Source organism: Betta splendens, chromosome 16, assembly GCF_900634795.4.
Source record: "Betta splendens chromosome 16, fBetSpl5.4, whole genome shotgun sequence".
Taxonomy (NCBI): domain Eukaryota; kingdom Metazoa; phylum Chordata; class Actinopteri; order Anabantiformes; family Osphronemidae; genus Betta; species Betta splendens.
The window spans coordinates 20,137,008-20,159,454 of NC_040896.2; the positions used below are offsets into that span (position 1 = coordinate 20,137,008).

The 22,447-nt window shown below is 46.3% G+C and overlaps 1 protein-coding gene across 2 annotated transcripts in view; it reads right to left on the reverse strand.

The window, feature by feature from the left end:
• Window positions 1-22,447, reverse strand: part of LOC114843405 (neuroendocrine convertase 2-like) — a 111,636-nt gene that overhangs the window by 24,766 nt on the left and 64,423 nt on the right. For both annotated transcript variants that reach the window (XM_041067646.2, XM_029129923.3), the window contains 4 exons: window positions 21,161-21,333; window positions 20,778-20,993; window positions 20,202-20,305; window positions 13,370-13,483 (listed from right to left, as the gene is read on the reverse strand). In XM_041067646.2, coding sequence (XP_040923580.1) covers window positions 13,370-13,483; window positions 20,202-20,305; window positions 20,778-20,993; window positions 21,161-21,333 — 607 coding nt within the window. The remainder of the gene's footprint in view (window positions 1-13,369; window positions 13,484-20,201; window positions 20,306-20,777; window positions 20,994-21,160; window positions 21,334-22,447) is intronic.

The following is a 22,447-nucleotide window of genomic DNA, read 5'->3' on the forward strand; positions in this document are numbered from 1 at the left end:
AGATGCCTGTTTGTAATGTGGTGGAGGTGAAGATGGGCCACGGTTTAGCAGCAACAGAGGCAGCATCACACGCACGCATAGGATGAGTATACTGGCTGCTGTGGAACTTTATTTTGAAATTTCCTCAGTTTTTCTAACCCTCTAGCAAAAAAATCAAAATTGCTACTTGTACATGAATTATGCATTAGAAGAGGTTTAGTAGAGCGCAGGGTCCATACAACTCCCCCACCCGTCTTGCATCGCAGTATGGAGGACTTAGGTGCGGGGGGTGGAGGGATGTGCAGGCACCCCTCTGCTTGCCTGCTGCACCCCCCTGCCGGGAGACACGGCACCCCCTGCAGGAGGTGCAGCGCTCCGCTTCCCCTGTCCCTCAGGGCGAGTCAGTGTGTGTCACACACAAACACACGCTTGGCACATTCAGCCCAGTTTATCTGTTGGCCCATCAATCAAATGCACACAGACACACACAAACGCAGGATCACCAGCAACACTATTACCATAAACAGCATTTTAAATCAAAGTGGTTAAAAAGTTAAAAGAGAGAAAAACAATAAGAGAATGAAGTCAAATAGTTTGAGCTATGGTGGCACGACAACACACCTAGTTGTCCCTGAGGTCAAGGGTCACACCCTCCTTCCCGTCTATGCACACACGCATAAAAGCAGTCACTTAAGTGACAGAGAGACTGTAAGGAAAGTCTATTGATAAGCAGTATATTCAATAATCTTGCACAAACACACTCACAAATACATTTTCTCTCCTTTCTGCATTAAAGCACACGTATAAAGACCACAGGCTCAGACACAGTAATTGGCTCAGCGAGGAAAAAAATGAGGAGGTCCGGATAATTAATTAATCTATCTGGCTGGGGCAGAGACACGAGGCCAGTTTTACAATCCCACCAGGGACAGAGAGAGAGAGAGAGAGAGAGAGAGAGAGAGAGAGAGAGAGAGAGAGAGAGAGAGAGAGAGAGAGAGAGAGAGAGAGAGAGAGAGAGAGAGAGAGAGAGAGAGAGAGAGAGAGAGAGAGAGAGGCCAGTTACTCTCAGTAAACCTATGGCCTTGTATGAGAGGCACAGGGTTGGTCAGAATGCATTGCCCTTCACACACCTAACGGAAGCATACGCCGGTTTCATACAGCTGACGCAGCGGAGAAGGTGGTTGATCACACTCAGGACTGAGAAGTGTCGCGATAACGCCGATAAGATAAGATGAATGAAACACTGTTGTTAAACCGTCAAATTAAAGCGGAACATCTCCGCTTTAACGACATCTTGATTGCTTCATTTCAAATCCATTACGTTGGAGGACGGATTAAAACAGGAGAAAAATATGTGTCAGTGTTCAAAAACAGTTAAAATTATGAATTGCGTGTTGTTTGAAACCATATATTAGTTATTACAGATGTGAGTCATTGCTGCTTCCAGTGAGTCAACTGTGAAACATGCATGGATTTGGCTCCGCTACTGGAACCTAGCGATCAGATCCGCATCCAACAATGTAACGCAACACGGCGAGCACAAAGACATAAACACAGGGGATCAAAGCAAGTGTCTGTAGATGCAGGTGATGAGGACGCGCTCCAGCTTAGTGAAGCCAGAGGTGAGTGAGGGTGAGGAGTCTAGGTTTCCATAGTCCTAGACAGTTCATCTGACAGACTCAGGGTGGGATCCACAACTTGAGAGCACCCCCCCCCTCCCACCACCACCACCACCACCACAGGCCTGTGTTAATGGCTGTCAGATCTAACAACAGGATGGGAGAACACAACACACACACACACACACACACACACACACACACACACACACACACACACACACAAACACACAAACACACACACACACACACACACAGCTCGGTTGAGGAGGGAAGTGGCAGGTACATCACGTCTATGGTAATAGAGCAGCAGATGGAACTGGCAGGCACACGCGGCACCTTGTGCTTTGATACAAACACACGCGGATCCCCTCACATGGGCACACACCCACTTGTTCGTGCATCGCAAAAACACACGGCGCCGACGTGCAAGAACAAGCTGCTTTTACCTTAAGGTGACGAAATGTCACGCCTGCGTATAAATAACCCGCACACGCACCTGACGGGAGGGGAGCCTGCCTCTCCCCCGTCAGGTGTGGGTCAGTTGCAAACGGCTCCGTCCGTGGGAGTGAAGGGCCCCAGAGGTGGGCTGGGTGCGTGTTTGTGACCTGTCTCTGCAGGGCGCCGCGTGAGCGACGGCGGAGCTGCCGGCTCCGATAATCTGGGAGATAAATCATCTTTAGTCACTCCATAACAGGCTGACGGACCGATAGGCTTAAGTACCTGGGAGGGTGGCAAAGGGACACTTTAAAACCTCCGGTGATGAGGAGCATTGCCGTGAAGAAAACAGTTAGCCGCCCCGAGCTCCCTCCTATCCCCTCGAGTCCCTGGCTGCCATTTTGGCTGCGTCTCAAGGCACTATTCCGGCTCTATCTCATGTCACCGTCCTGGCTGCGGTTCAATTCTCACGTTGGCTCCCGTTCAGCCTCCATTCTGGCTCCGGTCCAAGCTCCGCAGTGTCTGTGTTTTTTCGGGGACTTCTTTGTGGCTCCGTTTCAGCAGAGTCCCCCCCGTCTCCCTCCCCTGCTTCAGTTTGGGCACCCCAGGTAGCTGGTCCCCTGCCCAGCTTGCAGATCAGTGGGAGATCCAGGCTCAGGCCTTTTGTTTGGTGTGGCATTTTGCCTTTGTTTTCCCATCTCGCCTGTAATCTAAACACCCAAAACATCTCATGCTTGACAAATCGGCCCTGAGACGAGGGAGCGGCGGAAGACAAACGGCTGGAAGTGGTTCAACCCCAGGCAGGACTGATGGTGTCCGACTGGGCCTGACCTCCCAAAGGTTAAAGACACGTTCACTTACAAAGCAATCAATTACCCAGGCTGTGCGGGCGCTTTTAACCAACCTCCCCTCCTGCCTTCCACACAGCCAGCGTTATTGATGAGGGTCCCAGTGTCCAACACAATCCAACTTGGAGTGTGTATTACATTTCACAATTGAAATAAATCTCAGATTCATGGTGTTAATGCCTACCTGAACCCTTCTCCTCCTATATCGTCTCCCTCCCCCCCTTTTGCCCCCCTCCACCCTCTCCTCCCCCTCCTCTCTGCAGGATGTTGTAGCAGGTTTATTCTGGAAGCCGGGTTCCGTGGGCCCGAGCAGGCCCCTCAGCTGTTCCGCTGGGTTTGTAATTACCATTTCATTAAGAATGACAGTTTCGGGGGTTGAGGCACCGTTTCATCCGGGTCTCGCGGGGAAGGCGCTTGCCAAATTTTCCAGTGCGAGTGGCAATTATCTCTCTTCGTGTCTGCAATTCACCATTTTGTACTTAGCGGCTTGACAACGGCTGGAACATTTTGTTAGGGTAATAATAGGTCTGAGATATTTACTCTGTAGCCCACTCATGCTTTGCTCTGTGAACAGACTGATATGAGACATCAGAGGGAATAGAAACAAACCGGAGACGAGCAACATACTTCATTTCAACATGGCTTCCATAAGGCCACATGTGAACTGAGCACTTAGAAGTCTCAGGACTTTATTTTCATTATTACATTTATTTTATGTACAGTATAAGGTAATTTGAGATCCCGATAAGTATTCATGTAGTATAATTTAATTTGGATGCAATCATCATACACTTTTTTGCTTTCCAGTAATGTTTCTCTTTGGGCCACTTGGCAAAAATGACTCGTAATCTCAGTGGAGCAACTTGGTTCAACTATAAAAGTTCAGATAAAGTATTAGAATGTGTTTCGACGCGCCGCATACATTCAGTTCGTTTTATTATGTACTCAGTGGAATAAGTTCAGCGCCAGACATTCAACCACTTGTGCTTATAAACATCTATCAGCTTTATGCGCTCTGCGTGACCTTCTTTCTGTTTGAATGCCAATACTTTCGCCGTCGCCTTTTCTGGTCTCTTAACGTACAGCTCGTACATTAGCACATATTAAGTCGCATGCGGCTGAACATGTGCAGGTGGAAACGCTGGATTTAATATTGGAAATAGAAGCATGGAGGACGTGGGTGAAGTGGAACCTGGATGTGTTGGACCGTAGACCTGGGTTTGACTCAAGACTTGTGTGTTTAGGTTTAAGGAAGGAAATCTCCTAACTTACAGTAGTTATGTAATCTGTGATCATGTAACATTGTAATACTTTATATGCTGGTGATTAAATTTAGCTCATACATCAGAAGACAAACAAGGGTCATAGGAGAACATAATTCCATATTTTAACAGGGGGTAAAGGCTGTTATGAAATGAGCATGACTCAGGTCTCTTTATTTTATTTGTTTATGTTCTGACCATAGATCAGTCTATTTGAAAAATGAGCAAGACCAGACAGAAACACAGGAGAGGGCATGATGTGACCTATTACCATCTTCATGTACTGTATATACATTCAGACTTTGCTTTAGGAACAGGAGGAGGAATATTTACAGTAATCAGTGTTTCAGAGTTCAAAACGCATCTAAATTGAATAGTGTGAATGCTTGTAGGATGCACAGCAAACGTAAGGGAGGAAGCGCGTCGGACACTTAGGCGCGCGGCGTCTGCAGTGTTGAGTTATGGTGACATGACTCACATGATGTCGGCTGCAAATGACAGCTGCGGCTCTTTTAATTTCGTTCCTGCGCTGAATGATGGGACACTTAATTCCTACACATTCCACACAATTGCTTCTCACACTGGTGGAGACCCGGAGAGGCGGCGGAGGATTCTGTGGCCATATGGAGAGGGAGGCGGAGCCATCCCTGCGTAGTCCCTGCACCAGACTGGCCGCTGTTCTGAAGCTGTAGACTGATGACTAATGTCACAAGGTTCACACACACACACAAACACACACACACACACACACACACACACACACACACACACACACACACACACACACACACACACACACACACACACACACACACACACACAATTTAGCTTCGGTCACGTAAACATAAAACACTTGGTTTACAACTGGCCTCCTCCACCTCGCACGCACGCACGCACGCACGCACGCACGCACGCACGCACGCACGCACGCACGCACGCACGCACGCACACACACACACACACACACACACACACACACACACACACACACACACAATTTAGCTTCGGTCACGTAAACATAAAACACTTGGTTTACAACTGGCCTCCTCCACCTCGCACGCACGCACGCACGCACGCACGCACGCACGCACGCACGCACGCACACACACACACACACACACACACACACACACACACACACACACACACAGAATGGCCTCGTCTAACACATACTGTACTCCTATATATTCACACTGTAGCTCTGCACCCTGCCAAATGCATAGATCCCAAGCTCACGCACCCACAGTCACAGAGTCAGCTCCATGGAGTGTGTTGACAGCCCTGTCAGCTCATGCTAGCACCAGCGGCTCCCTGCTGTCCTGCGAATGGGTCACTTCTCCTTCTCCTTCATCTCTCTTATCACTCTGTCACATTGCCTGTTTTCAGTGGAGTCTGGAGCAGGAATAACGCTCCACTGCTACAATGGCTGCTTAGTGCAGAAACGCTCTGACCCCGCTTTTTGAGCTGGTGGATCCTCAGAGGCTTTTCCTCTGATGCTGATCGCTGACGTATCGGAATTTTACTACAACAGAGTGAGGTTTGTTGTCATCCGCACTAAAAGGTTGCTAAACTACCAGACTGTGTAGCGGTAGCTGTGTAGTGTAGCTAGTCTGGCTACGCCAAATAGTGAGCAACTGTACCACAACATACTGTACCAACAATGACAAAGTACCATCTTAGTTTAACACGTGATCAGCTCATTGTGCATTTGAGGAGTCAACTGAAGCTTAAGCATTTATCCTAAAACCTTATAGAAATACCTGGTTTTACATGTGCTTTTCCTTTCGACAAATGTAAGAGTATATACAATACAATCACAGTACTTCATCTGCATCGATACAAATATTTTTATTACGAAACAAACCTAATTCCAGGTTTTATGTGAGCATCTCTGTATTGGCCTTAGCTGCACTGGTTAAATGTCACCTCCAAGGACAGCCGGCAGTGTTGTTCATTGATGTGACCCTGTAAATACCCTGGCCCCCACAGACCCCAGCAGGCGCCCGTGCATGCAAAATAAGGGAAGGGAGAGATATATAGAGTCTATATGGAGTGTGACTGCTTGCTAATGCATTTAGTAGCCATGGCTCATTTAAGAAAAGCCTTTAATGACTTTAAATTGATCTTTATTAGCTGCAATTAGAGAGAGACACGGGGAGAAATAAGGTTGTGATGTCTGCAGACATTAGAGTAGAGATGTACAGAATAAATATATGTAAAAACAATGACAGGCAGGGTTACCTGGTTACCCAGTGCCTAGAGTCACACTGTCTCCTCCAAGAGAAGCCTAAGCAGTTTATTTACTCACAAGCCTGAGGACTCTGCAACTCTTTGGTAAAATACACCGATCAGGAATAACAGTGTGACGCGTGCCTTACATCACCCTGACCCATCGAGGCGTTGACTCCACTGGACACTCAAGGGTTTGCTGTGGTGTCTGTGACCAGTTCCAAGCTGGGGTCTGGATTGGAGTCGTCCAGCACAAGTCCTAACCCAAGGTTGAGCACTGGTAGCATCATCAGTGAAGCTGGGCCACTGACAGCCGTGTCACTTGGACCAGACCGTGAAACACTGCAGACTGGGCCAAATATATCTCACCCACTAACATTATATCAGTTATTCGCTTGAGCTGTCAGTGATCATAAGGTTTTATCTGATCAGTGTACAATAGTCATGCAAACCTACAGTAGCGTACTTCAGGGTATGGGAAATCAGAAAGCAGTGCTCCTGTTACATTGGTTTAAAACTACTTCACGAAATGTAAGACATCAGCGGATGGCAGGCACATGACAGCGTATAACAAGCGATTCTGACTCCGATATAAAAAGACGAAAAAAAGCAAATACAGAGCAGAGCTGAAATGGAAATCTCTGTCTCCATCTCAGCCCAAGCCTCCGGTCCCCCATCCAGAGCACCAGCTATCCCTTCGTCTTCCCAGCACTGTGTTTGTGTTTCTAGGGGGAACAGGCTGACCCCTGACCCTGGGCTAATGAGAGCGATAACGAGGATTAAAAGGGGGTGACTGCAAGGTGTCTAAGAGTGGGGTTTAAACAATTACACCGGGCTGCCAACATGCCTTTCTTCATGACTCAGGAAATTACAGTCTCCCCCACCACCACACTCTTTCAGTCAGCACACAAAAGAAAGGGCTTATGGAAAATAATAAATTATCTCGGGGCCACCTTAACTTGGATGTAAATCGCTGGGCAATTATGTTTTAATAGCCCTTTAAGAGAATGAGTAATTAGGTTGACACTGCTGGTGCTGACCAGGCTCACCCATCTCTCTCCCTTTGTGCCCAGTGGAAGTGAGCTCTGGCTCTGCGCTGCTTCATTGTGCCTGAAGTAGGAACAAGATGTCCGACGCACGTAAACACCCGCGCGCGCTCAGAGGGGATCAGGACCCCGGACAGCTCCCTTTGACCCCCGACATCTGGGCTCGCGCGCGGCCGGTGAATGATCGGCGTGTGTCTTGATTTGGCCTCACTGGGCTGGAATCGATGTGTGGATGAAAGAGTTCACAGCAGACCAGACCCAACGCGGTGATTGGAAAACCACCAAATGAGACTGGAACAACACAAACAGCAGGGGAAGGAGGGGAAGGAGCGAAGACTAAAAGGAAAGAGGAAAAAGGGCAGAAAACAGTGGTGGAGGTCTGAGGCTAGACTGAGTCTCGCTCTGACACACACAAGGAGGAAAATATCTGAATCCCCAGCAGGATGTTGGACCTCATTGCAACGAACAAGCAAATGATGATATAAACCTATATTTATCTTCTCTTACTTTCATCTCAGGAAGAGGACAAACAGGGATAGAAATTGATCAGATGAGCATCTGTTGGGCTTGGCAACAGTCACAAGTCTGCAGAGACGCTTTTTAATCCTCATTTTTCAAACCCGTCTCCATTACTGTCAACACTGTACAGGCACTTAGAGGACTGCTCCACTAGAAAAGAGGGGGAAGATATGCAAAAGCAGGTTAATCCACCTCAGTACTTTATCCTGTTACACAGAGGTTTTCACAGACCTACAGCCACACTCACTACTTCCTTTAACTTTAAACTCTGACATGCACAGCACAAATTTACCTTTAACAATTTCAATAATTCGAGTAATAGTTTTTGTCTGTTGACACATCCTTAAACGAGAATCTGAAAAACTTCTACAACATTATTTCTTGTCCATTTGTTTTACAGTATCGCTACACTAAATAGCGATTCAATTCACTATGGTTTCTTCACAGTTGATACTGGACTAGACTAGTTTGGCTCCACTAACAAGGATTAGAGATGAGCTCAGAGCTAATCATGTTATATCCCTACTGGCCAGAGCCGTACATCACAGGGAGAAGACGAAATATGATCAGCTGAGTCTGCTTTTAAGATCTTTCAAACTTTAGTAGAACAAAGGTGGTGAAGTATTATCACCACTGTCCTTCTGTATCTCAAAGCAGTGGTTGCAGTGATGGGCTGAGCTTGTTTTCATTTCTTTCGTTCGATGTATCGTACCGTTTTGTATTTGTCTCCACTCTTAAAACACATTAACCTGTGTGACAACTTGGCAGATGTTCTTTCAGTATCTGAATAAGATTGTTGTCATTTAATAATTTGCTCCTCAATGTATCTCAGACATATTAATTAATAAACATTCATTACGTTGATGCAAATACTTGGCCGGCGTGCGGCTGCCAGGCACGGCTGATGGGGGTGGGGCTCGCAGTAAACCACACACTATATACTTTATATCTGTTTTCCCTCCAAAGAGGGAATGTTATGGCAAAATTATGTTTTAGTGTCCCTGGTTTTCTCGCCTGATGTCGACGTCGTTTGTGGAACAGGCCCAGTGGAGGTCAGAGCACCTAGAAGGGAGGCACAGATGCGTGAGCACCGTATTTATGTGGGCTGATTTTCCAAGCCGTGACAGATGCCTTTAACACAGCGGCAACGACGCACTATCTGCTCCTCTGGTCGATCAGTTACTGGGGGAAGATGACCTAATTACTCTGTTGTTTATTACTGCAGAGCTCTGATTTATCTTCCTGCGCTCGTGTAATTTCAACACAGACTCTTCCTCTTCAATAACGGCGCTCCAACAAACACACACGCACAAGCGCGCGCAGTGATTCATGGCGACACACCTAGTACACAAAAAAGCACACAAACCCTCATACATCAGCGCAGTCACTCTTTCACTTTTCCTGGCTCCTCGCGACAGGCCCGGACTCATTTGCATCTTTAATTGTGCTGTAATGTACTTTTAATTTGAAAATGGGTGCCATTAATTATTTTGATATGGAACAAAATGCCACAAATGTAAACATTCTAATAGTTCTCTGTGAACGGGGGATCATTTTTCAAAAGAGGGATTGAATCTTATCTCATTTTTTAATGCCGTAGCAGTTGTTTTTTTTTTCTTTCTAGATACCGTTCCACCACTCATGAATTCTCCTTGATATTCACTTTGTCTTTGCGAGCGAGGGCAGCGTTGCTTTGATCTATTCCTCCGCTGTTATTTTCCATCTAAATCTCCTACTGGATAATTACTGTAGTTTCACCTATGCTATCAGAGGAGATTAAACCAAATTAAGCCTGTTTGGACATTCTGCCTCTTGTCCGTGTGTCATTCCTCCGGTGCTCACGCCGGACTCCGCTCTGCTCTCTGCTTCTGGGTCGAAGAGGAGTGGAGATGTGGACTGCAGATTAATTTCCCCTTCCTCCGTCTGCCATGTGATCCATAGGTGTCAGTGTTCAAAGGATGCAGAGCAGTGCCGGAGGAGAGGGGGGAGGAGAGGAGGAGTCATTTGTACAGGCCCTGGAAAAAAACCTGACACTTTTTCGCTCCCTCAACCTGATAAACTTTGCGCAGAACGGAACAGGATGGATGCGTGTTATTTTTCTCCTCTTTTCACCCACCCATCACCCTTTCTCCCCCACTCCCTTCCTCCGTTCTCCCTCTCTCCCTCCCACAAACTCACATGCACTTTCCGTCTTCCTATATCTCTATCCCCCACACAACCACCTCTCTTCACCCCTATCTCGTTCACTTCCCTCCTGATTCTCCTGAGGGTGCTGGGAGCTTGCTGGCATCACAGCCGGCCTGGCAACAGCCTATAAATTATGACTGACAAGCCTTTGGACCAATAAAAGCACCACCATATTTCATGCACAGTAAATCTGATTGCAGATTGCCGTGGCGTGTGGTGGCTGACATGTTTATTGTCGTCACAGCGGTGGGAGCTGAGGGTGGAGAGGTGGAGGGCAGGGAGTGAGTCGCTCCCCGACGTCAGGCTCTTCTAAAGATCCAAGTCTATATGGAGGTCAAACAGATGGGAACACTGGGATGCAAGCAGCCCCATCTACCCCCCAAGTCCCCAAACACACACACACACACACACACACACACACACACACACACACACACACACACACACACACATCAATGACACACACACACCATATATCTATAGGGAAGCTATTTCTCCATCAGCTTTTACAAAGCCATGAAGTCGCTGCTTTCACTGCAACCATCTGTCCTCACGTCGCATATACTGCCTGTGTAACTTTGAAAGGAATCATACTCAACAACTTTGTTGATTCTGTTATGAAGTAGAAAGACTGTTGCATTAAATAAAATAAATAACAGCATGTGTAGGTCACAGTACCTCCCTGCTTTTATAAATGACTCTAATATATATGAAAGAAGTCACATTTGTACTGTACTGTACTACACAACGCTGCGCTACAGTACTGGCATTACTACTGTAAATGAAACGTGGTCAAAGTGGTTTCAGCCTCCCTAAAAGCAGTAATAATCTTAGCTTTATTAAATATGTATTTCTTTTATGCTTCCTTCTTATTTTTGCCAGAAGCTGTGTCCCAACGGCCCTTTTGTAGAAAACCACCCGCTACACAACAAGCCCTTAAAGTCTATAAATCATCTTTGTCTTCTTGCAGGGTGCAAAGACCTATGCATTACTTTAGCCAATCGCCCAACAAATCAAACCATCAACTACTGTACGCATGCTATTGTAATATCCTTGGTTTGCAAACAGAGATGGTGTTATGTTCTTTGTACTATACCTCAAATAAAAAGAAAATCTTAATCTACACATCTTCTGTAGTGTTATCTTCAAATTTCTCAAGCACCGATCCTCTCATTTCAGGTATCATATCTAATCTTTAATGTACTGTAACAACTTTATTGATGGTAAGTGACCCTGTGCTCATTGCACTGTCTAGTTCATCCATCCTCACCCATGCAATAAAGCATTCTTCATAATTAGCATGGCCGCTGCAGTATGATCAGGGCATTACAAGTCCTCTTCCACAGCCCCTAAATGGACAGATTTCAACAGACGCCCGCTGGTGTGATCGGCATCATTATATTTTAATTAATCCCTTCTTCTCACAGCAACACACTAATTACAATCTATTTTATGACACTGCACGCTGCGAAAAAGGGGGAAGGAAGAGAAATGGGAAAGAAGTGAGAGGGAATAATTGAGAGGAAAAAAGGGAGGAAAGACGGAGGGAGGAAGGGAAGGGAACTAGAGATGAAGGTGAGGACAGAGAGTTACAGCCAGGAGGAGGTGGCGAGTGAGACAGGGAGCAGAGGTAAAATATCACAAATGCTATGACTGATTAACAATATGTCATTGTCTGGCTGACATTGTAAAAGCATTGTTAAAGGGTTTATACAATGTCTAGAGGAGCACAGGACTCTCTCTCTCTCTCTCTCTCTCTCTCTCTCTCTCTCTCTCTCTCTCTCTCTCTCTCAGACTCATGTCTCATACAGCGAGAGGAGAGAGGAGAAGCTCGATTTCCTCCAGCTTCTGTCTGTATAAATCAGAGCAGGTAGCGACACTCAGACATGTTGTGGGTGTGATAATAACATTAGAGGATTACAATGACACTCCTCCCTTGGACAAGATCACCTGTCTCGTCTGTCATAAAACAGATTGCTGCTTTTTGTGGTTAAAGCACTTTATATGAGGCGAGCGCGGGGGCGTGCGAGCACGTAAGAGAATAGAGGGAAGAGGCCTGATCAGTGCAACGTCCCCTCACTCAGGCCAACTTTGTTTTCTGAATCAAAGCCAGTCGATTTTACCGTTAGACACTGATTTGAGGAAGCAAATGACCTGTTTCCATTCCGGTGGCTCAAAAGCCTTAACGGTAGGATTATACAGGTGGTTATGTTTACTCACTGGTAATTACAGCTTTACATTTCATAACAACAAACACTGTACTTGTGTGTGAACAAAGAATTAGGAGGATGATTATGTCACATGCATCGCCACCTATAAAGCAGCAGAATACTGCAGTTGATCAGAAGCTACAGCACTGTGAAGAATTCCATTGTACAGCATGTGCCGTGACTGAACTCTGAAGGCGTAACTCTTGTTATTGACGGCATCAACCAAACAGTGTGACCTACAAAACAAGAGCCTTTCCAGCATTTTCACAGTCACGGTGTTTGTTCTACCTCGTCATTAGACCATGCGGTAAAACTGTGACTGCGTGTCCCATTTCTCTGCAGCTAAACTGGGAAGAATGGGAGCTGCAGCCGGTTCATGATTAACATAACCAGGACAGAGTCATGTTCAGATAAGCTGCAAAAATTATAATAATAAAATACAAATTCAGTGTAGGTGGAGAGAAAATACTTAAATGTCACATTGTACATTCCACAACAATTGTAAAATATCATATTTTTTCACAGATTGTAGCACGGTTATAATATTTAATGATTGAGTGCAGTTTTCTATTTTCTGAAAATTGGAATGACGAGTCCCAGTGTGAGGATGAGCGTCACTGACTCTGCTGGACTTGGCTACACCAAGCGGCTGGTTGGGCAAATTTCCCATACAGATATAATGTGTTTGCCTGTTTGGACTGGGAGCAGTGACTGGCCATGACCTTTGACCCTAACCCTAAATTAGCCCCTTCGCACTATTTTGAAATCAAACCTGTTAATTTATTATAAATTGAACAAAACTTAATTGTCCCATGTTGCTAAGATTTGCATAGCAACAAGAAATCAGTGGTTTCTGCCAAGCACAGTGACTCACTTTGCTTTCTTAAAAAAATGACTGACATTTATATCGATCGATTAACACAAACACCAGTTTTTTATGTAAGCTCGGATTCTGTGTGGGTGAGTGTCAGCGGCCCGCTGGGAGCGATGCTCCGCGTTTGTGTTCTGGTGCGCACGCTTGCATCACAGTACCTGTGGTGGACATGGTAACCTGCCGCGTTGACGCTCCAGCCGCGCTCTTTGGGGTCGGGAATCTTGGCGGTGCTGGCGATCAGATGCTGAATATCCCTCCACGTCAGCGCGGGACTGGGCCGAGAGACATGAAACAGACCGTCATCAAACGCATCCTTCCTCCGCCGCGTTTTCTACACCAACTTCAAGCCTTTCGGCGCTGCGTGGTGCTCTGGAGGGAAACCTGCGGGGAGCTCAACGCGGGCTAAAGCCCCAGCAGAAGCAGGCTGGAGCGCTGTTTATGAGACTTACAGCAAATTCTATCAGCCGAGCTTTTAAGGCTTCCGCCGTATTAATGCTTGAGGTTTACTACTGCGTAAACCGCAGTGGTGAGACGTTCCCATACCTTTCGCACCAGATCCTTTGGACATAAAAGCACCTGTTTAAGTCAAGCTTAAGGTTTTAATAATGGTGTCACTGAAAAACTGTGAAGCCCACAAAGAATATTTGAGACTTTAACAAAAGAGCCTAGAGAGTTGAATGTAGAAAAAGTCTTCTTTTTAATCCCAGGCAGGGGAATTCTAATAGAGCGGACTCAAGTGTCATGTCAAGCAATATACTAATGGAATCCAATTAAGACCTTTAAACTGCACAGAGAGCTGGAGGATATTAGCTCAGTTTTCTATAACAAAAGACCAAAGGGTCGTCAACGAGGGCTTTTTCAGCATATAAAAAGCATAAAGGAAATTGGGTTTTTCTGCTTTATCCACTCATTATTGTTCCCTAAGAAAATGACTTGAATGGAGTATAAGAAAACCGCTTGGCCACCCATTCTGAACAGCTTTTTTCTGATTCTGGGAAGAGAAGAAATGCCTTCACTGTCTGCCTCCGTCGTTTCGGTGGAGTGAAGGTAATTAAAGGTGTGCAACACAGGAACACAGGCGCCATGCATCATGCATCCGACTACCTGTTATAGCACAGTTTATCTTTCATTTTACTTAAAGGCAAACGGCTGAACTAATATGTGAAGAGATGACCTTGGAAGGGAAAAAAGGAAAAAGCATCGCAAGTAGCCACTTCATTATTGTGCTATGAGGTGTTAGGAACCTCAGGAAATATCAGGCACAGATGCAAACAGATGTATTCCATTCACGTCCTGGAAAGAAAAGGAGAATGAAGCAGAACAAAAGCGAAGGGAGACGCTTTCATTAGCCGCATAAAACAAAACCCCGGCAACCGGAGAGAGCAGGCAGCTAAAACAACATGATAGGAATAATACCAGTAACACTAATAATAGACGGATAGAAGGAAACAAAACACAATGCGCAAACAATTATTTTAAGTTTTGATTTCAAAGGGATTGGAGCGAGCACGCGTGTGTGTGTGTGTGTGTGTGTGTGTGTGTGTGTGTGTGTGTGTGTGTGTGTGTGTGTGTGTGTGTGTGTGTGTTGAAACGTGTGTTGGGGGGGGGGTACTTTTGAACTACTGCTGCTTGCTGCATGCATCTCGGTGTACGAGTGAGCGCCCTAGTGTTACATATTAGCGGCGGCAGTGTGATTGTGTAGTGTGCTCTCCCCCACCTCCATCCTCAGCATCACCACCACCACCACCACCACCACCATCACCCCTCTGGTGAAATCAGAGAAAGCCCCGCGGCCCCGGCTGGTTTGCATAAAGCAAACAAAATTAAATTTGCTTTGCTAAATCAAAGCATGTATGGTATTCCAAGCTGCTCTCTCTGGGACAAATTACTTCAAACGGCCTCCTTTGTATCATAACAGAATAAAAAAAAATCAGCCCAATCAGCGGCTCTCTAAAACTCTCGACTCGGGAATTAATTATTGAACCGAGGGCTTTTCTCCCTCCTAGCAGTCTGCGACACAGATCTATTTATTTTGGAAAAGTCGTTTTGCTCCTAAAAACACACTGTTGGCTGAGAACCCAGTTTCCTGCTATCTCTCTCTCTCTTTCTCTCTCGCTGGCTCCATGTTTTCACTCCTCTTTGCCACATAGCCCCTGAAGGGACATATGAATAGGTTTAGGCCACGAAATTAATCTGACAACCCCACGACCGGCATCTACCAGAGAGCTGCTTGAACAGAAATATTGCCTTTGCTGTAATGGACTTAAGATGAACTGAGCTGTTAACTTGCGAGGTGGCACTTCCTTCTTTTCCCTCTCTGCAAAAGCTCTTTGTATCAGACCATGTGTTTTCTCCTCCTGTTGGTTTCTGTTTGGCTGTAAGAAAGCACAAAACCACTTTAAACAGGCAACACACTGTCCTTAGAATTTCATTAGCAGCTCGAGCATATGAGGAAAGGCTTTTGCAGACCTCTTGAAACATTTCCAGGACCGGCTGTTACTCATTGCAACCGATATTTATTTAGTATTTCCCCTTATAATGCTATAGTATACGACTCTACAAACACAAACTCCAGGGCACCGCAGCGCGTTTGATATGATCTGTCTTCACTGAACGGGGACGCTGAACATTAATGTTGCAACAAGTTGCACGGAGCGCGTGGCGATGTCTCTGATTCTGTGCCATGTGATACAAAATTCATGAGTCAACCTGGCAACGTGAATCTAATAATTATTTACTTAGGCGTCATATTCCGACGCTGCCAAAATGCAGATATTCACAATATCAACTCTATACAGTAGAGTCAGCAAAACATGTCAGCAAATGGTGAATGTGCCAGTTTTAAAGTAAAAAAAAAAAGCACAAGCCGTAATCATGTAGCTCTGACCCCCAACAATCAGACGTTAAATGACAGCACGCTGTCCTGTACGAGGCAGACTGGAGAAAAGTGCTGCAATATATAAGCCCCCTCCATCCCCTTATGGCCTTCATCCCCTCGCCAAGGCTCACAAAGCAGCAGAGCAGCCGTCACAGTGAGCACACAACTGTTTACAAATCCCCAGTTAATAGGATCAGGCCTCATTGACTGGCCCGCTCCAATGTGTCTGATGTAATCTATTAGCTGTATGATAGTCAGTGTCTCAATCCAATCGATAACCCTGGGCCTCCATATTGCTCCACTGTGGACTGTTACTCCTCTTTAGTGCTGTTTAGAATGCAGCCGTAGTCTGCGTGCGTGTCTGCAGAGGGTCTGTCTACTCGCCTTTGTGTGTCAGCCAAGAGCTTGTTGGAGAGTTTCTGTGTTGGGGCATTGGGAACAAATGTGTGCACAGTATAGCGGCATGTATGTGGGCATATGGGAACTGTTGTGTTGTACTGTGATGTGATGTGTAATTATGTTTACATTAGTAATATCCATGCACCTACACAGAGGTGCATTCCGTGTGTGTGTGTGTGTGTGTGTGTGTGTGTGTGTGTGTGTGTGTGTGTGTGTGTGTGTGTACTCCGTGTTTGTGTGTCAGAGTGTGTCTGTGGCTGGTGTAACTGGGTTTCCAATTAAGTTGAACCACAGGCTGGATCAATGCTAGTCCTCTGTGTGTAGGAATGAGCAGCCCTGGGCCCTCAGAGCATGCCCACGAATAATTTATCACTCACACTGGGCCTAGGCAGAGAGGAGGAGGAGGAGGAAGATGGGGGTAGAGGAGGAAGAGGAGGAGGAGGAGGAGGAGGGGAAGAAGACAGGGAGCGCAAGGACAAAGTGTCCAGCCCAGGGGAGAGAGCGCAGCAGATGGGCAATCGAGAGGACAGAAAGAGGGAGAATTTAGAGAGATCAGGACTCTGGGAAAGTGTCCGCTCCAGATCATTTACAGTAGAAGCAGCACACTCTATACTACTGAAAACTGAATCCTGTAAGAAGCAATTAAATCCTGCTACCAAAACCGACTGTGTATTTATAACTGTCATGTCTCCATTTGTATGGTATGAGTCTGACTGGATAGAAGAAGTGAATGATACCTCTTCAATTGCCATAAAGGACATTTGTAAACATGAAGCTTAAAATATGGTTTGTAAATTAAAGGTCAAACCACTGATCATTTGGTTGACCTTGTAACCAACAGGTAGACGAGCTAACATCTACCACTAAAGACAGAAAAAGCAGCGTTTAATGCTGTTTCACTGTCCACACTCACTATAATATCCAGACCTAATCTACATCTACATCTCCTCTGATTTGTGCTTTGCTGAAGCTCAACACACTCAGCGTTCAGCCTCTTTTCTTTTTTTTTTCATCTCAACCGCAGCTGAAGGAAATCGCGCTCACAGAGAAGCTTGTTAGTCAGAGGGGTATAATGTGTTGGAACAAGGCGAGCAGCAGTTTAAACCCCACAGTCTCATCCCTGTCAGTGCGTCTTCTGCATGGACACCTCGCATTAGGATCTTCTGCCGAGCCACAGCGCAGCTTGGAGGCAGCGTTAAGAGGCAGAGAGGAACATGAGACGAGCAGATCAATCACTCAGAACACACAGGTGTACATTACTACCACTACTACCACTACCACTACTACCACTACCACTACTACTACTACTACTACTACTACTACTACTACTACTACAGAGTCCATACGCTGATGTGTCAGACTCCGATCCTCCGTCCATCTCCGTTCATCTTCATTACATCGCTCTGTAATCTGCTCCTAATGTGCCCTCCTCTAAGCATAAGTGAACCCATTTGGAGTTTCTGTGAGCAGACTGAGATTCCTCGCATGTTATCTGAACAAGTGTTACTAATGGGTTTATCAATTAGGCCAAGTCCAATAACTGCATGCCTGCGATCTCCTTTAAATACACTCCACCAGCGCGGCCCTGATTTCTGGAGCTAATGAGCACATGCTGCTCACGCGTACACACAGAGGGGACGGCTGTCAGACAGTGTCCACCGTGTAAGTGCTCGACTGTGTGTTTGCATCCCCGTTTATGATTTAGCATCAATTGACAAACAGTTTGTTTACATATGAATACAGTACATGAGCTTTAGGAGCGCATCAATGCACAAACTCTACTGTACAGTTATTTCTATTTGCGTGACATTAGGTGACATCCAAGAAGCTCAGGGCAAAGTAAAACCAAATGTTCAGGCCCATTCAAGAAAATGGACAGACATCCTGATGAATGGCTCCGACAGCCACAGATCAGGTGACAAACGGACCGACCCAGTGACAAAGTGAGCAACAAATAGTCAGAGACAGAACGACTGGCAAACCGGATGAGTGAGGGATTGATTCGTCCCGATGGCTCGTCGGACAGTTGTCGAGACGGATGGATGGAGACAGATGGGGCGCAGACAGACAGGCCGACGGCGTGTCAGCGAGACAGGCAGACGCCGACCGGCACCCAGACACCGTCAGAGCAGCAACACAGACGGCTGATCTGACAACACGCTGCACGTCACCAACAGCGTGGTGTGTTATGAACGGACATCTTTATATTACACGAGGGGACTGGGACTTCCTAACATACTACAAGCAAATACAAATCAACACTCTACATATGTGTGCACACGTCACAAGTTTAACAGTGATGTGTATTAGCAGCCATCTTGAGGTCTTTTTGAGGTCAGCATTGGTGGATGAGGTTATGACTTTTCAATATGAATAGAAAGGACAACAGATCTCCACAAGTTAAGGTTTTAGAAAAGACTGATTACTGTTAAGAAGAGTTAGGCCTGAAAAGATCACTGATAAATGTTAACTTTTAAACCAAATCAACATGTAATTAAAATATATATATTGAAATACAGAGAGAGACTGTTTCTGATAAATGGGGATGAGAGGGAAAATATTGCGGTTTACATGTCTGAAAACTGAGCACGGCAGAATTTATGTGTGTGTGTTTCTGTGGGATGTGGGAAGAAAGAGTAAAACACACAATGTGCTAGCGTGTGAGAAACGGAGGAACCGGGTCCATAAAGACGTGAGCAGAATGCTGCCGACCCGAGCGAGGGGGTGATATATAGTTCAGTCAGTAGCAGCGGGTCACGACAAAGCCTTTAACAGTAATGTCCAGGGAGCCGCCGCGCCCAAGGGACGCGCGCTCCATTTTACAGCCAAGCGACTGAGACTGAGACGCTGGGCCATGACAGCTGCGGCAGTAAAGCCGGCTTCTTGCACCATCCATAACATAAAGGAGGCGCAGACACCACTGATACCACCACAAAACACCAGGCCCGAGGCCACACAGACAGCTGGCAGGTTAGGAGCCACCAAGAAAGAAGGGAACTGGGAATTGGTAGGAAGTGGCAGCGGAGACAAAAGAAGGGACTGGAAAAAAACAATGGGGAGATATTTCTTCAGATTAATACGAGGAATAAGAGGAAACAAATGGTAGGAGAAGAAAAACGTACATCACATAAGAAGCTGAAACACAAAGGGCGCGAAGAGTAATGAAACTGTCTGTTTAATGCTTAAAATAAACAGTTACTTGTTACTTGTCTGGTGGATTTATCAATCCATGTATAATCATTCAAACAATAACAATCTATAAAGCCGATATGTGAAACACTGGTTATCTTTTTCTTTTTGGGAATATTATTTGGCGCTAACAAGCAATGTGTGAGAATTAAAAGCTTGAGCTTTCTGAAACTGTAATAGACATATTTTTGACCTCTTGCCTAAAAATCGATTGCTTGATAAGTGCAAAAATAATCAGCAATTGAAAAACTAAGATAATGATTTTATTATGACTTGATCATGGCTGGGAGGAGGGAGCAGTACTGTAGGTGATGGTGACAACCCCGAAGAGCAGTGAAGGCATCACAATAAGCAATAATGCAGACGTCATCCAAAATCGCCATCATCACATCCAAAAACCAAATGACCACAACAAGGTTGTTACAGAAGCCTGTGTCCTTGAACAATACAATGGATCCCTACGGAGATAAACAAGGATAAACACAACAGTTATGTGTAGCGCACAGGGGCATTTGGACACTCACTTCACTTCCAAGACGAGAGCCAGAATCCCCGCGGCGATCGGAGCGGCACTAGATGTTCCTGGAAAGTGCGTGACGCATCCGCCGCCGACACTGGTCACGGTGATCTGCAGGAGCCACACGTCAGCGTTACACGACGGGTGCGCGTGCCGCGGAGCTCTAGAAACGCTGCCTCACGCCTCATCAGCCAGTTTACAGCTGGGATCATTAAACGTGTCGGGTCTGACCACCTCCTGACGTGGTGGGAGCGGGCAGGTTTCCCAGCACACAGAGGTGGCATCACACTGATAAAAATGGCCTTTGTTTCTGTAGCCCTGCAGTCGGCGCCGCGTGTCTTCACTGTTACCTCCGCCATCAACACCTCGGCTCCTTCCTCTCCCTTTCTCAGCCGCGCTGCAGCCACGTTTTACCTCCAATTAACACGGGTTTGCTCCTGTGTGTGTGCGCGATCCGCACTCACCCGGGTCATTTAGCCGGGCGTCTATAAATATCGCACCGGTGGCTGCTCTTTAACAGGCGGCCCACGCACGCGCACGCTCATTAAAGGTAAACGCTGATGTGAGGTACACAAACACTCACCAGAGGCAGCGGGCCGCCCACGCCGGCCCCCGTCAGGGTGACGGCCATCACCCCGGGGCAGGGCTCACCGAAGAAGGCGGGCTTCCCCGTTTGAGTGGCGGCGCTGATGGCGATGCTGTAGATGGAGTTAACGTAGCCATCTGCGCCACAGTGGTCCTGAAGAAGGCCTCCATTACCTGCCGCCCACACGAAGATGCTGCCCTTCCCACCTCGGCCCTGGAAACACAAACAGAGGCAAAGCAATAAGTGGGCTTTACATGTAGTGGTCAGAGCGCTTAGCATTATCACGAACATGTCGAAACAATGTGCTATCAGAGCCCTGGCAGGTTCGGTGGCTCTGCATCTGACTGACAGCCCTGTGGGCTTGAATATGGAAGCAGTGCCTGGCGGGTTCCCAGCCGGAGGGCCTGCTCCGTCAGGCCGTGCGGCCCATCCATTTCGGCGCCGTCGTCCCGTGGGCCCCAGCTGCACACGTAGATGTCGATGAGGCGGTGGTTGAAGGTCAGCGCTGTGGCCTCCATGGCATCGGTGACGTTGCCATCCAACAGGCGGATACCTGACGGATTGAAAAGGTCAGGAGGGAACAGAGCAGAGTTCAGGAGGAGGCTTAGGAAACGAAATGGACTCAAATCTATTTACACTAACTGCTCTTCCCCGTAAAAGACTGTGAAATCCTGTAACTGAAAGAACAAAAACACCCATCACTGCTTTATTTTCGGGTAGACCTGAACACTGAGTGGCAATACTGCTTGCAATACTGTATGTGCAATACAATCGCCATGCAATTTTAACCTCAGTGGATGATGATGTAACCAGAGGAGAGAGCTGGGATTTTCTTCCATTTACCTCCAGGGAGCCCAGAGGGCATCACTCCACCCTGGAACACTTTCAAAGGTAGAAAGGCAGTCGGAATAGCGTTCCAATACGTAGCGTGCACATTATGCTCGGCTGGAATTAGGGATTATGTGCAACACTAAAAGGTTGTAGACATATGATCCATTAACAGTAATATCAAATATTACAAAAGTGCCTTAACGCGTATAAGGAGGCATGATAGCTGAGCAAACCGCTGTTTGTTTACACTTTCTGAAAATATCTTTTTACACAGAATTCAATTTTAATTATAAGTTTGCACCGAAGCACATTTTTCTCATTGCTAATTGTAAAAAATGTTCATCTCTTTCCTACATAATCTGCGTGCGATTCATCAAGCTGCACTCGGAGCTGATTCATGAGGTTCAATTTGCCCTCTCGGCGCGGATTCATCACATTTACGTTTGCGTTTCCAGACAAACAGAATACCAACAAACAGGGTTTCTCAGTCAAGTTCACGCTGAAATGAAAAGTCACCTCAGGCCTCATTCTTTAACAGCACCCGGCGTTTTGGCATCGTCATGTTCATCTACTGTGTCTCCATTTATGAGTCGGGATAAAATAGAGCTGTGAGAAACTAAAGGTAACTGTGAAAATCTTCGCCTGAAGAAGTTACGAGGACACAGCAGATTTTTTTTAAAACTGTTCCAGACGTGTTCAGATTGAGCGAGGTTGTCATTTTCTCACTCATGTGCGTCTTGTTCTCCTCATTAACTTGTGCTTAATAGAACTCCTATTGTATCCTATTAAAATCTTTGGTTTCACAACAGACAATGGGCCGTTTTGGCCGTTTGTTT